The 15,579-nt window shown below is 42.9% G+C and overlaps 1 protein-coding gene across 3 annotated transcripts in view; it reads left to right on the forward strand.

Annotated features, from left to right (window-relative positions):
* Positions 1-15,579, forward strand: part of SIPA1L2 (signal induced proliferation associated 1 like 2) — a 330,522-nt gene that overhangs the window by 186,704 nt on the left and 128,239 nt on the right. For all 3 annotated transcript variants that reach the window (XM_073627936.1, XM_073627938.1, XM_073627937.1), the window contains exons 8-9: positions 202-778; positions 7,831-8,105. In XM_073627936.1, coding sequence (XP_073484037.1) covers positions 202-778; positions 7,831-8,105 — 852 coding nt within the window. The remainder of the gene's footprint in view (positions 1-201; positions 779-7,830; positions 8,106-15,579) is intronic.

The raw sequence follows: 15,579 nt of genomic DNA on the forward strand, positions 1-15,579 counted from the left end.
CAGTGTTTACTCATCTGAGAGGCAGAAGATGCGTATTGCTCAAGAAACTCATAGCAACCTCTGGAGTTCCATGGAACCTTTCTTGAGTAGGCTGCTTTAGCTTATTTATAATTAATAAAATAATACTTTAATTTAGATATCCTTGCATGTTGTTCATTAAGCAGTTGTTTAATTGTTCTGTCTTTTTTTGTTTCTTTGTAGTGTTGCTGTTTCAAGGTCAAAAGATGTCCCACCATTTGGCCCTCCTATACCCAAGGGTGTGACATTTCCTAAGTCAGCTGTTTTCAGGGATTTTCTTCTTGCCAAAGTGATCAATGCTGAGAATGCAGCACACAAGTCAGAAAAGTTTCGAGCAATGGCTACAAGAACCCGACAAGAATACCTAAAGGATCTGGCAGAAAACTTTGTTTCAACAGCTACTGTTGATAGCTCAGTAAAGTTTAGTTTCATCTCTCTTGGAGCCAAAAAGAAGGAAAAGGTGAAACCAAAAAGAGAGGCTTATTTATACAGCACAGGTGCTATTGTTTGGAATGTTATAGTCCGGGACTTTGGACTTTCTTCTGACATTGAATGTTTTCTTGGGATATCCAATGAGTTTGTGGTCCTTGCTGAGAAAGAATCCAAAAATGTGGTTTTTAATTGTTCTTGTAGAGACGTAATTGGCTGGACATCTGGATTAATGACCATCAAACTATTTTATGAACGAGGGGAATGCATTCTTCTGTCTTCCACAAACAATTGTGCTGAAAATGTCCCTGAGATTGTACAAAGACTGGAAGTGAGTATATATCACTGTATTTTCCAGAAAAATTTAACGAATGGTTTCTTTCACTTTTACATGATCAGTTTAAAGTTTATTGAAAAAAATTATTTTTGGGGAAAAGGCACCAAGGATATGATGTACCTGTAATGAATCATTTTCCATGTCCTGCAGTCTGATTGTTCCTGTAGAAATCCTCCCTTCACTGATGCCGGTCCTCTTCATAGTGATGAACTTGTGGTTCATGCTGGTGTTGCATGGGTTAACCGCTTGGCTGTTTGTGTGTGTGTGATCTCATCCAGAGTCTCCAGCTATGCCCACCTCATATGCCCCCTTCCCATGTACTCACAGAATTCCTGGCATTTTTTCAAATGCAAAATTATCTGTAAGTGGCGGAGAACCTGATGACAGGATCCCCCTCCTCCATCATAGTTTTTTAACATTTTTTTTTTTTTTAAACAGAATGTGAACACACACATTACTTATCTGTATATATGGCAGAAAAGTGTTATTCATTTTCAAAGTGTACTGCAATTGGTGACTACAATGCGTGCATTGAATATGAGTGTCTGTTTTAACAAGTATAGTAAATGAAGAGCCTGACTATGCCTGACTACGTTCAACATGCAGAGTCCCATTCTTTCTAAATTGTTCTTGTTCACACTTGTATGCTCAGTTGCCTTAGCTTTTTTTTCATGTATTCAGGCATTTTTGCACCCATAGACTTCAGCGGGTACTCCTCCTCAAAAACTTCTCTGCTCCCCTCGCCTAGCCCAGGAAACAAATGCCTAATATACATGCAAAAGCACTTGCCAAAGCTTGTAAAATGCTTGTAATACGCCTGGAAAATACTTTAAATATCACTAGGAATACGTTCTGCTCAGGTATGAATGCAAGCTTACTGTTACCGCAGTGATAGCCACTCCAGAGGATTACAAGTCAAAAATAAATCTAGCGGTATGATTTTTAATGCACTTAAAGTGGTTGTAAAGGGTGAAGGTTTGCATCACCCCCCACTGTTCCCCCAGTACTTACCCGAGCCTGATCGCAATCTAGCGATGTGCATGAGAGCAGCTGATCTACCAGGTCTCTGCCCTCCTGATTGGCTGAGAGACAGCAGTGGGAGCCATTAGTTCCTGCTGCTGCCAATCACTGCTCACAGCCAGTGAGAAGGGAGCAGGGCGAGCCACATTCTGTGAGTCTTATGGAGACACAGAGTGGGGCTCGGGAGCGAGTGGGCATGAGTGCCCCCACAGCAAGCAGCTTGCTATGGGGGCACTCGAAGAAGAGGAGGGACCAGGAGCACCTGGACCCGAGAAGAGGAGTATCGGGACTGCACAGAGCAGGTAAGTATAACATGTTTATTTATTTTTTTTTTTTTTAATGAAAAAATACCTTTAATATCACTTTAACAAAGTGCTGTGCAGTCTAAGCAACATTCCAACAGTAATATGTACAGTTTAAATCTATATATATTTTTGTATTGGACATTTTGGGATTTAAACTCTCCACAGACAGGCTGCAGGTGACAGACTTAATTTTTAGTTCACTTCTCCACTTCTAGTGTGTTCATTGCACAATGTATTAGTATAATCCCCTTTGCCCAGTTAGCAGGGAGTTGACCCAAGAAGAAATAAAGCTGAATGAAGAAGCAGAAAAGCTTAACAGGGCAGAGATAGAATAATTTTCTGGACTGTTCAATCTGGCTTCAAGGTGACAAGTCTGGCTGCGCAAAAATAAAAATCATTTGGAAGTTAAAACAGTGAATGTATAATATATTATTTGATATGTACATTTAATTTAGCTGTTTGCTTGGGGTTCCACATTTTTTACAAATAAATATGTGAAAAGTGTGGCGTGCATTTGTATTCAGCCCACCTGAGCCTTTGTAGAACCACCTTTTGCTGCTAATACAGCTGCAAGTCTTTTTTGGGAATGTCTCTACCAGCTTTGCACATCTAGAGAGTGACATTTTTTCCCATTCTTTGTAAAATAGCTCAAGCTCTGTCAGATTGGATGAAGAGCGTCTGTGAACAGCAATTTTCAAGTCTTTCCACAGAGTCTCAATTGGATTTAGGTCTGGACTTTGACTGGGCCATTATAAAACATGAATATGCTTTGATCTAAACCATTTCATTGTAGCTTTGGCTGTATGTTTAGGATTGTTGTCCTGCTGGAAGGTGAACCCCCGCCCCAATCTCAAGTCTTTTGCAGACTCCAACAGGTTTTCTTCTAAGATAGCTCTGTATTTGGCTCCATCCATCTTCCCATCAACTCTGACCAGCTTCCCTGTCCCTGCTGAAGAAAAGCATCCCCATAAAATGATGCTGTCACCACCAGGTTTCACAGTGGGATGTGGGGGGTGTTTAGGGTGATGTGCAGTATTAGTTTTCCACCACACATAGCGTTTTGCTTTGCTTTTAGGCCAAAAAGTTCAATTTTGGTCTCATTCTTCCACCTGTTTGCTGTGTCCCCCAAATGGCTTCTCGCAAACTGCAAATGGGACTTCTTATGGCTTTCTTTCAACAATGGCTTTTTGCTTGCCTCTCTTCCATAAATGCCAGATTTGTGGAGTGCGTGACTAATAGTTATCCTGCAGCCAGTGCTGTGTTTCAGCCTAGACCGATAAGGCCTAGGGCGGCATTTTGCGGGGGGCGGCAAAAAAAACCACCCCCCACATGAGAAAAAGCCCCCCAACCTGTCTTCCCGAGTCCCACGGCCGCCTCCCGCACATATGCAGACCCTGGCGGCCGTAGCTGTAGTGGCGCTGGCAATTATCATGGGTAATAGTATGGTGTGTGTGGGCGTGCTTGGCCGAGGGGGGAGCGTCTCACTCCCCCTCCCCCGTCTCACTCCCCCTATCAGCGGCCGTTGACTGGCTGCATCTAAGGTGACTGGCGGAGGTGGAGCCTAATGCTCTGCCTACCCTCCTCCATGCAGCTTTCCTTCACTGCATCTTCTCCCCGGCCCGGGGCGGGGTCTGGCTGTGACGTGAGGAGGAGGAGGGGGGAGAGAGAAGCACGAAGGGAACCATCCCCCAAGCCAGGACAGAAGGTACAATTGATTAAATTATATCACTATTACTTTTGTAATGTGAGTGTGCCAAGCAGCATATTTACTTTACATTTATTACATATAAAGTGCTCATAATGGAAATTACTTAAGCGATCATGATATTGCAATAAAGTGATCCATGCTACAAATTCATTAAACAGTCCACATTTAGTGATAGTTCATGTACTGCAAACATTTCAGTTCATGAACTTTTACTGAATGTGGACTGTTATTAGGTTGCATTGATTTCAGGATGCATGGAGGCAAGCACTTTATTGCAATATCATGATCTGCATATTAATTAACTTTCACTGAATGTGGACATTTTATGTTTGTATAAATAGTTCAGGCACAGCATGAATCAAAATGGCTTGCATGAGAAATTCAACCTTTTGCCCTAGTTTACACTGAGCTGCGGGAATGAAGCCGTGTGAGTTCAGCTGAACTTGCATGATTTCACTCCTGCATGTCAGCCCTGATTTCAGCTGCGATTTCAGAGATATCTGTGCAGGTTTCTGCACAGATGTCACTGGAAATCGCAACCTGAAATCGCAAAAAGTAGTACAGGAACTACTTTTTGAAATCGGTGCGACCCTACAAATGCGGCGTCACACTGATTAGGACGGTGCCGTTGCCGGCAATTGCCCCCCGATTTGATATGCAATTTGACATGTCAAGTCGCATGTCAAATCGCACCAGTGTGAACCAGGGCTAAAAGTCTGAGTTTTCCGCCCGGGCGCCCCTTCTGCATATTCTACCCAGGCACTGGGTGACCTATCTGTATCTTCCATCAAGAGCCCGGGGGCCCCATCTGCATTGTTTCCTATTTACATTTGACTACATAGCTGCACTTGTCATATGCATGAAGCTGAACAGAATTTTATTGCTTCAGTAAAAACCACCCGCCTTTCGATACTACAATTGATTGTGCAACATTACACAGGCATGGTCCCCTGTTGTCATTGGGTCAGGAAGCTGGGCTGGAACAGTGATGTACAGCGGACTTGAGTTTATGTAGACAGGAAGTGTCTAAAAGCATGGTAAAAAAAATTTAAGATACACAGTGCTTTAGCATTTTAAATGTCCTCCACTTAGGGCTTATGCCTCGTACACACGAGCGGACTTTCCAGCAGACTTGGTCCGACGGCCATTCCGCCGGACTACCTGAACGGACGGACTTGCCTACACATGACCGGACTTTCTGGCAGGCTAGGTCCGCCCGTCTTTCCGACGGACTTTCGCCGGAGTTACGGTGGACTTTCAGAATGAACAGACTTGCCCACACACGGCCAAGTCCGTTCATTTTGAACATGACTCGGGTACAATGGGACTAGAAAAGGAAGTGAATCTCGCCGCTTTTATCGGCAAGATTGACACCTTGCGAGCCCCGTAGCGGGGCATACCAGGCCCTTAAGTCTGGTATGGATTATAAAGGGAACCCCCTACGCCGAAAAAACGGCGTGGGGTCCCCCCTAAAATCCATACCAGACCCCGATCCGAGCACGCAGCCCAGCCGGTCAGGAAAGGGGATGGGGACGAGCGAGCGCCCCCCCTCTTGAACCGTACCAGGCCGCATGCCCTCAACATGGGGGGCTGGGTGCTTTGGGGGAGGGGCCCCCCACCCCAAAGCACCTTGTCCCCATGTTGATGAGGACAAGGGCCTCTTCCCGACAACCCTGGCCGTTGGTTGTCGGGGTCTGCGGGCGGGAGGCTTATCGGAATCCGGGAGCCCCCTATAATAAGAGGGCCCCCAGATCCCGGCCCCCCCACCCTATGTGAATGAGTATGGGGTACATGGTACCCCTACCCATTCACCTAGGGAAAATTTATTAGACAGCTCCGGGGGGGTCTTTCTCCGGCTTCGGGGGTCTTCTTCCGGCTTCGGGGGTCTTCTTCCGGTTCCTCTTCTCCCGGCGTCCGGTTGGTTCTTCTCCGCTCTCTCTGGCCTCTTCTCCCGGTGTTCCAGTTCTTCTGCCGGCTCCTCCGCTGTCTTCATGTCGCTCTTTTGCCAGCGGAGGCTCGGACTTCTGGCTTCTTGTCTTCTTCCCTCTTCTCTTCTCTAGATGTTGACATGACGGTCTCTCCAGCTGGACTGTTCTCTGAGCGCTCCGCTGTGACTTATATAGGGGGAGACCCCGCCCCCTTATGCCGTCACAGTCCCTGGGCATGCTGGGACTGTGACGTTTTAGGGGGCATGGTCACCACGTGATGTTGACCACGCCCCCTAAAATGTCACAGTCCCAGCATGCCCAGGGACTGTGACGGCATAAGGGGGTGGGGTCTCCGCCTATATAAGTCACAGCGGAGCGCTCAGAGAGCAGTCCAGCCGGAGAGACCGCCGTGTCAACATTTGGAGAAGAGAAGAGGGAAGAAGCCAAGAAGACAAGAAGCCAGAAGTCCGGGCCTCCGCTGGCAAAAGAGCAGCATGAAGACAGCGGAGGAGCCAGCAGAAGAACTGGAACACCGGGAGAAGAGGCGAGAGAGAGCGGAGAAGAACCAACCGGATGCCGGGAGAAGAGGAACCTGGAAGAAGACCCCCCGAAGCCAGAAGAAGACACCCGAAGCCGGAGGAAGACCAGCGAAGCCGGAGGAAGACCCCCCGGAGCTGTCTAATAAATTATTTTAAAAACCTGTGTAGTGCGTTTTATTATTGACACTTTTTCCCTAGGTAAATGGGTAGGGGTACCATGTACCCCATACTCATTCACATAGTGTGGGGGGCCGGGATCTGGGGGCCCTCTTATTATAGGGGGCTCCTGGATTCCGATAAGCCCCCCACCCGCAGACCCCGACAACCAACGGCCAGGGTTGTCGGGAAGAGGCCCTTGTCCTCATCAACATGGGGACAAAGTGCTTGGGGGGGCCCCGCAGGGTGCCCCCCCTCCCCCAAAGCACCCACCCCCCATGTTGAGGGCATGCGGCCTGGTACGGTTCAGGAGGGGGGCGCTCGCTCGTCCCCACCCCCTTTCCTGACCGGCCGGGCTGCGTGCTCGGATCGGGGTCTGGTATGGATTTTAGGGGGGACCCCACGCTGTTTTTTCAGCGTAGGGGGTTCCCCTTAAAACCCATACCAGACCTAAGGGCCTGGTATGCCATGCGCTCGCCGCAATAGGAAAATTTGTTTTTCCTATTGCAGCGAGCGCGAGATGCAATACCATCCTTGAGTCGTATCTGGTCCATCGGACCAGCATACAGACGAACTGGCTTTCCGTTGGACCAGCATACAGACGAACAGGTTTCCGTCAGGAACTGAGTCCGACAGAAAGATTTAAAACATGTTTCAAATCTAGGTCCGGCGGATTTTGGGGAAAAAAAAGTCCGCCAAAGCCTACACACGATCGGATCCGCCGGACCAAGTATGCCAGAAAGTATGACCTGGGGAGGAAGGGGGAAAAGTGCCCTGTATTGAAGTGGGTAAATTACACACAGGTGGACTCTATTTACTAATTAGGTGACTTCTGAAGGCAATTGGTTCCACTAGATTTTTGTTAGGGGTATCAGTGTAAAGGGGGCTGAATACAAATGCCCGTAAAACACTTTTCAGATAGTTATTTGTAAAAAAAATTGGAAAACCATTTATCATTTTCCTTCCACTTCACAATTATGTGCCACTTTGTGTTGGTCTATCACATAAAATCCCAATAAAATACTTTTACCTTTTTGGTTGTAACATGACAAATTGTGGAAAATTTAAAGGGGTTTGAATACTTTTTCCAAGGCACTGTATGCAGTTATTAGCTATCTGCACAATACAATTCCTTGACTTTAAATTTGCACAATAGTGCAGATACAGTGCAACATATAGTCAGGCAGGGAAACAAGCTAAACAATGTGTGAATGCGAGCTAAAGGAGGACACACATAACATGTTGTCAGTTCTTAATTAAGCCTAAATCATTCTATGTTGTTTATTAAAAATTGCCACCACCCTGACTGTTGAGGATACAACATGCTAGGTCTAGATTGCTGTTAATTAATTACAGATTTATCTTTCATTTTTTTCTCTCTTATTTCTAGATAGTCACTAGAGGCTGTGAAACCAAAGAAATTACCCTGAGGAGGAACAGTCTTGGTCAGCTGGGCTTTCATGTAAATTTTGAAGGAATTGTTGCTGATGTGGAACCCTTTGGGTTTGCATGGAAAGCTGGTTTACGGCAAGGAAGTCGTTTGGTTGAAATCTGCAAAGTGGCGGTGGCAACTCTGACTCATGAACAAATGATTGACTTTCTTCGTACTTCATCAACAGTAAAAGTGGTGATTATACAACCTTTTGAAGACGGCTCACCAAGAAGGTATGTTTCCATATGGTTACATTCTTCTAAGTTTGGTTATAATACAGTCTTTGCGGTTTTTTGTTATTTACATGATGTTTACTTCTTTTCTTTTTCCTAAAGAAAACATAGCAAATGCATCACTACCTACAGCCAGGTAGTAACAGAGGTGGAACAGGTCTGACAGTAATATATTGATTTATGATAAGTCATTGTCACTCCAGTATTAGACATTTCCTTTCTTCTGTAAAACTTTAGAGCAACTCATGTAAAAATCATAGAGGTTGCCAATGCTGAACTCTCCTTTGAAAACAATAGTTCCCTGCCTGTTATCCTGAAGCTTTGTCTTCAATGCTTTGAAACACTGACCTAGAGCAAGTATAGAGTTAGAATGTTATTAAACTCGTAAACTAAATAAAGAATATGTAAACCCAGCATTTCATATTTCTGAGATGCGCCTGCTGTGTCATGTACATTGTTTCCTTTGTGTGAAATACCTGGTGTTCCTGCCAGTCTCTCTGCTTTCTTATCAAAAACTGACCACACTAGGCATTAGATCACAGCATGGTCACTTTTGTAGCTGTGCTGAGAACTCAGCCTACTCTCTTCCAATGATCAGACTTGTCCTGACACAAGCCCCCACCACCGGCACAACCATTTACTCAAAAAGACCAGTGTGCCGCTATTTCTCCTCCCCCAGCTCTCTGAGCTCCTTATACAGCTGAAAACTGGGATTATGTGACCACTTATAAAAAAGGGGAAAAAAGGGACATTTATTATGTTTTTTTTATATGTATACACAAATATTTTGCCTTTCATTTTTATTTTAAATTGAATGGGTTGTTTTAAAAGGTGAGGGTTTACATATACTTAATTAAATGTACTAGCAACAATGACATTCTTATTTAATTGCTGTTTCAAGTTATCCCTAATGCCCTCAATAGAACTAGAAGATTCCATCATATCCAACGTTACGTATGTAGGTGCCATAGTTGCATGTGAAGAACCAACATGCACAGAAAGCCTCCTCTTTAACCTACAGCCCTGCCCTGCTCACCATCTCACTGATTGACAGCTGTTTTTCCTGTTATGCTCTCACATGTGTGATGTGCACTGCGTACGCTCCCCAAGCAGGATGTTCAAGGAAGCATCTCAGAGAATGACAGCAACGGTCAAAAGGTAACAAAGATGTTTGGGAGCAAAATTAAAAAAACAACAACTCTGCACGTATAGCTAACACAATTAATCTAGGGGGAAACATGAAATAATAGCTGAGGGGTAATATTACTGTAAATATGATCGCTCTTGGTCTTTGACTCAAAATTATATAAAGAAGAACTCCAGAAAATAACTTATTTTAAACACTTACTTTGGGCCAGCTTGGTTCAAACAAATGTAGCGCCTACCCCTCCAGGAGCTGTCAGCGATGATGGGTCCTCTGTTCTGCCACGAGTGTCTTAAAACTGCTCGGTCCCCACTGACACACCAGTTTAGAGATAGGGGGCCGCTAACACCTGGATAACTTAAGTGTTAGTAGATCACCACGATATAATAATACACAGAAATTAGGCCGCAAACTAACACATGGTAGGTTAAATAAATGTATTATGTCAAAGCAGGTAAACAGTGCCAGACTTAGCATCAAACAATAAAACACTTTAACGTTTCAGAACCAAGTAAAATAAACACTGGTCTATAACTGGACACATTAACTAAACTGCTACAGTATTACATCAAGTTTAAAGTGAGATATCTCTTAGTGAGTGAAGTTAGGCTCAATGATAATGTTCTTGAGTGCACTCTCTATAATGATACCCCATGTGCAGGTACGTGTAAGTGTTCCTGAGTAGGCTACCTCTAGATGGTGGTGTCTCATGTACCTGGTGTCTTAAGGTTAGAGATGGCCGGCTTGTGGTAGGGCTCTGCTATGGATGGTACACATGTCTCTTTAAGTGTGTGTTGGAAATAGTTCCACAGTAACTTATACAGAGCCAGCTCTTTCACAGATCCTGGGGAGTGAGTGGGGGAGAGTAGGAGCCCTACAGATACCCTCAACTCGCATTGTCACACATATGGGCGGCAGCTGCATAGATTGGCGTCCTGGCAGGGGGTGGATTATCGGGGGGGGGGGGGGGGGCAGTGAGGGAGACAGAGGATGACAAAGCTAACTGCACCTGGCTGTTTTTGTAGGATAGACTACATACAGTGAGCAGCATCATCTTTGCATTGAACATAGAGCATGTTTGCATCCGCACCTTTGCCGCTCAGGAGAAACTCTGTTTTTTTTTTTTTTTTTTGCATTTTCAGTTTGGCTCAAACAAAATAATTAATCTGAGCCAAGTTAGTGCAAAATAAGCATTTAAACGAAGTTCCTTCCTGGTGTTCTTCTTTAAAGTGTATCTACATCTAAGAGCAAAATTAAATATATTACAGCTTACCAGTCTTAGATGTTGTGGCCACCCTGAAACAAGATTACAGAACAGCTCTCAATCCCCTCTTCTTTGTGGTATGTATGGAGGTTTTTTTGTAGCCCGCTGAAAGACCTGGAAACAATGTAACTGATAAAAGTGCAGCAGAGGCAGAGACTGCAGTACAGCTCAAAAATTTTGGGCAGGATTAACAGCCATTTTTTATATGTATTGAGAAAATTTAACGAAACAGATATCAAATAGAAATAACTAAACATTTTCAAAAGTACAATAGAAAGAAGACACATATGGAAGAGACAAAGTGGGCTGCGCACCCCGAAACTACATATGTAAAAAAGAAGAATTTCCCCAGTGGGGCTTTAAAACAGCAATAAGCAAACTCAAAAAGAGTAGTCTAATGAATGTAAACAATTATTTTAATAATGACAACCCATGTTCAGGGGCATAGTTAGATGAATTAAACTCGGTACATACCAAATCTGGTCCAATAACACAATTCATATTCCACAGTACAATAAAAACGCACGGATACACATCATTTCATGTCATCAACATTCCACAATAGAAAACATAGTACATATCGTTGCATTCCATCATGTTGTAGGGTATATAAGCCCCGACACATTTCGACCTTAATACGGTCTCTTCAGGGGGACAAATGGATCTAAAAAAAAAAATATATATAGCATATGTACATGATTAGAAAAATATAACATCGTTCATCACATTAAAATGAATTGAGAGGGCAGGTTTTTACCGTTTAAAAGTGGAATGGGTGCTATAAGGTCCAAGATAGGAGGAACCGTTGGAGGAACCGGAGGGCCCGAAGGCTGCCAACGTCCCCCCCGTTGTGGAAGAGGAGCCGACCCCAAGGGGCTTGCAAGGAGCCACACTGTCTGCGCCCCCCCATGTGGGGAGAGGGAGCACGCACCTGCAACGAACACCCATAATAGCCATCATCAGTCAAGGGAAATAATAATAATATTAAAAATATTTCTAAATGGGTATATTAGAGCTAACCACTGATATGTTGTCTGTATACAAATATATATATGCTATATATATATTTTTTTTAGATCCATTTGTCCCCCTGAGGAGACCGTATTAAGGTTGAAACGCGTTGGGGCTTATATACCCTACAACATGATGGAATGCAACGATATGTACTATGTTTTCTATTGTGGAATGTTGATGACATGAAATGATGTGTATCCGTGTGTTTTTATTGTACTGTGGAATATGAATTGTGTTATTGGACCAGATTTGGTATGTACCGAGTTTAATCCATCTAACTATGCCCCTGAACATGGGTTGTCATTATTAAAATAATTGTTTACATTCATTAGACTACTCTTTTTGAGTTTGATTATTGCTGTTTTAAAGCCCCACCGGGGAAATTCTTCTTTTTTACAACTAAACATTTTCAATGGAAAATTGGGGAGACCAAAATGAAGCAAATAAGAGAAGTATATTGTTAGGGTTTACATACACTTAAAGTTAGACACAGGCAAGCAACTAGCATTTTTTAAGGAGTCCACCAATGGCAGCCTTCTTATTTAGTCATGACCGTGTCACTTAGAGATTAGTTTGTTTTCTTATACCGTGTGGTAGATCAGTGAATCTTAACCTGTTAGTAGTGCTTACAAAGTATGAGAGATTTCCTTGCCAGCGCGTTCTTTTTTTTGTGTGTTAAGTCTTGCTTCCACAAAACTTTTTATGTTTGGAGATTATTATCTCCAGATGTGCGGTGCTTCGATGGGAGCTAAATTCTCCCCATCACTGGCCAACCTCTATATGGGGTGGTGGGAGAGGGTCCGGATTTTTGGATCAGATAGCCCTCGTCGCAAAGACACTATATTTTACTGTCGTTTTATAGACGACTTACTGTTCATTGTCTCTGATGAGCAATTTAACATGGAAGCTTGGTTGGCCTATTTGAACAACAATTATTTAAATTTGCGATTTACAGGGCATTGTGGTTCTAAGTCCATTGAGTTCCCGAATGTTGAGTTGCTGGGCAGCGATAATGAAGTGACTTTTAAACTGTTTAGAAAACCCACTGCGGGCAATGTTTTGTTGAGGGTCGACTCAGGTCATCCAAAACATACAATGAAAGGAATTACAGTCGGTCAATTTCTTAGGTTGAGGCGCATTTGCAGTAAAGATTCTGATTTTGTAAAGGAAGCTGAGGATATGACAATCAGGTTTGAGGATCGGGGTTACCCTACATCCACAATTTCCAGAGCTTTCAAGATTGCTGAGAGCACTCCGCGCTGTCAACTAATCCTGGATGGGGGCTCGACTAGAAGTAAAAATAGAAGAAACTTTTCCTCAAATATCAGTACTCTTGTGTTCTCAGCACCCTATAGTGTGGAATTCCATAAAATTAGGAACATTGTCAATAGCTACCTTCCTGTTCTATTTAATGACTCGATATATGCTCAGATATTGACAGGTGGCATCAAAACGGTATCTCGCCAGGCTCCTACATTGGAAAGATATTTATCCCTTAGTTTTTACACCAGAGCTAGTTCAGGCTCTCATTGGTTGCAAAGGCATCGTTAGATGTGGGAGCAAAACATGTATCTATTGTCCTTTTATAAAAAGGGTGATGTTGTTTGTTCTGCTACCACTGGCAAAATATTCAAGATCCCCTCATTCAATAATTGTAACACGAAATTCTTGGTTTATGTTATTACATGCAGTTCATTTAATATCCAATATGATCTCAGCTGTGAGATCGCCTCTATGATCATCTGCATGAAATTGAAAATAATCACTCAACCAATGTAGCTAGACATTGGATCGATGTGCATAACAAGGATGTTTCATGTTTACCCATACAGGGAATGGAAAGGATCTTTACATCCATTAGGGGGGTGACAGATTTTGAATGGAATGTATACCATTTTTATGATTGAAAGCATGGGTTCTAGTAGCATATGGGGTTTTACTTTCCCTTCATCTGTCAGTTCGTTAATCCGAGACTCGTTCCAATTATCCAGTTTACTCTGGCCAATCATATCTCACCTTTCTGTTCTGAAAGGTCTTTATATAGTGGGCGACTATATATCTGCTTTTTTACCACCACACTATACTAGGATTACACTGAAAATATACATATATATTTTTTAGGATTACACTACTAATATTTATGACACCAATTAATATCCAGAGCTAAATGGAGAGACGATATGGCCTGTAATTGCACTTACTCCGTTTGAGACAAATTTTGTTTCAATCCAATTTAATTTAATAACGTTAGTTGTTCCGTCTGTATATAGTCCTTCTCACCATATGTAGGGGTTATTGTATATGTGTGTATGCATATGCGTGTGTGTTTTTTATCGCACTACCAGGGAGAGATGTCTTGTTTTGACACCTCCTGGTGGTAGTCAATTACATACACGTATTTGTGTGTATATACATGCCCTTTTAGATTTTCACATATTTTTAAGGATACATTTATGATTTTGTGTACAAATTGATGTTCAAATTTGACTAAATGTTTTAATGGATGTTTAACAGATACATGGGCATGGTGTGTCACATATTGATGTAAAGGCATCCTGCACTCTACATGTATTATGGAGTGTATGGGGGGTGGGGGGTCTGCTGTAGCCTATGTATTGGACCCTGAGGCCATGAACTGTTTTGAATTTGAACTCTTCATTTATTATTTATTTACCATTTTCTCCCTTACATGGGTTAATCCCCTTACATATTGTCTACTCTGGTTGCCTCCGTGCCCACTCTTCCTCTTCATGTGTGTGAAAGTTCTTGAGGACCACACCTGACCACAATGATACAATTGGTCAGGTGACCAGTGATTTATGTGTATAAAAGATAGATTGGGGTCAGTGGTCCTACAGCTATGACTAAGCGCCACTAACGGTGCAAAACTCGTCAGATATCATCTGTACCTGTGCCTCTGTTGGTGTATGGACTAAGTTTTATCAATAAAGGCATTATATCGGAGTGCGGCTGTCCTACTCAATTTTTCTGGTTATTGTCTTTGCTGAGCCAGCACCCTTCATCTCCTGAAACACAAGGATGGTGTGAACACAGGGCTATCAACAGGAGCGAAAATTTCTTTGAACTAAGAGAAGTTTATTGTTAGGGTTTACATACACTTAAAGTCAGACACAGGCAAGCAACTATCATTTTTAAGGAGTCCGCCAATGGCAGCCTCCTTACTTCGTCATGACAGTGTCACTTAGAGATTAGTTTGTTTTCCTGTACCATATATATATATCTTGTGGTAGATCAGTGAATCTTAACCTGTAAGTAGTGCCTACAAAGTATGAGAGATTTCCTTTTTTTGTGTGTTAAGTTTTGCGAAATATACTGTACAGTAAGTAAAATCAGTTTAATAGTTACATTAAGAGTTACTTCTCACATCGCATTTATTTTTTGCTGATGATGTATAGAAAAAGGTAAGGCTTCTCATCTGGGACAAGCATGTAAGGCCTCTGAGACTCACTGTTTCAGATATTACGGTACTTTCATGTTTTATGTTGTAAAATGTCTCAAAGCAAATCAAGGTATGGGCATTCAAAATTTCTAGCGCTAGAATTTCCCCCATGAAACTCTCATTAATCAACACATCAGACTATGTCAAGCCAAACAAAAAACGTTTCAAATGCAGCTTTTAGCTAACCCATATGCTGGCTGCGCGCATTTCAATTTCTCTAGTAACTCCAGCCACTTTCAGCCATCCTTCATTTTCAATGAAAATCCAATAAATCAATGCAACCAAAACCCAGCAGCTTATATATGTTTATATCTGAGGCTGTTTTCAGATTAAGCGCTGATTGAAATGGTTTGCGAAAAATTGCCATTTATATGCCCAGCCAAAAAGGTCATGGTTTTAGAATAATTTAAAGTGGCAGGAAAGTTGGCAAACCCTTGCAATAATTTGCAAGTATGTTCATGTAGGCAGGTGCCTTCAAGGGTAATATTCTGTGATAGCAAGTAAGCTTTAGGCTGCCCAGGTTTTTTGGGTCCTGCCTATCACCCCAGTAAATATATATACAGGGGGAAGGCTGGGCCACAGGGCTTTTTTT

This window comes from Aquarana catesbeiana, linkage group LG04 (assembly GCF_042186555.1).
Source record: "Aquarana catesbeiana isolate 2022-GZ linkage group LG04, ASM4218655v1, whole genome shotgun sequence".
Classification (NCBI taxonomy): Eukaryota; Metazoa; Chordata; class Amphibia; order Anura; family Ranidae; genus Aquarana; species Aquarana catesbeiana.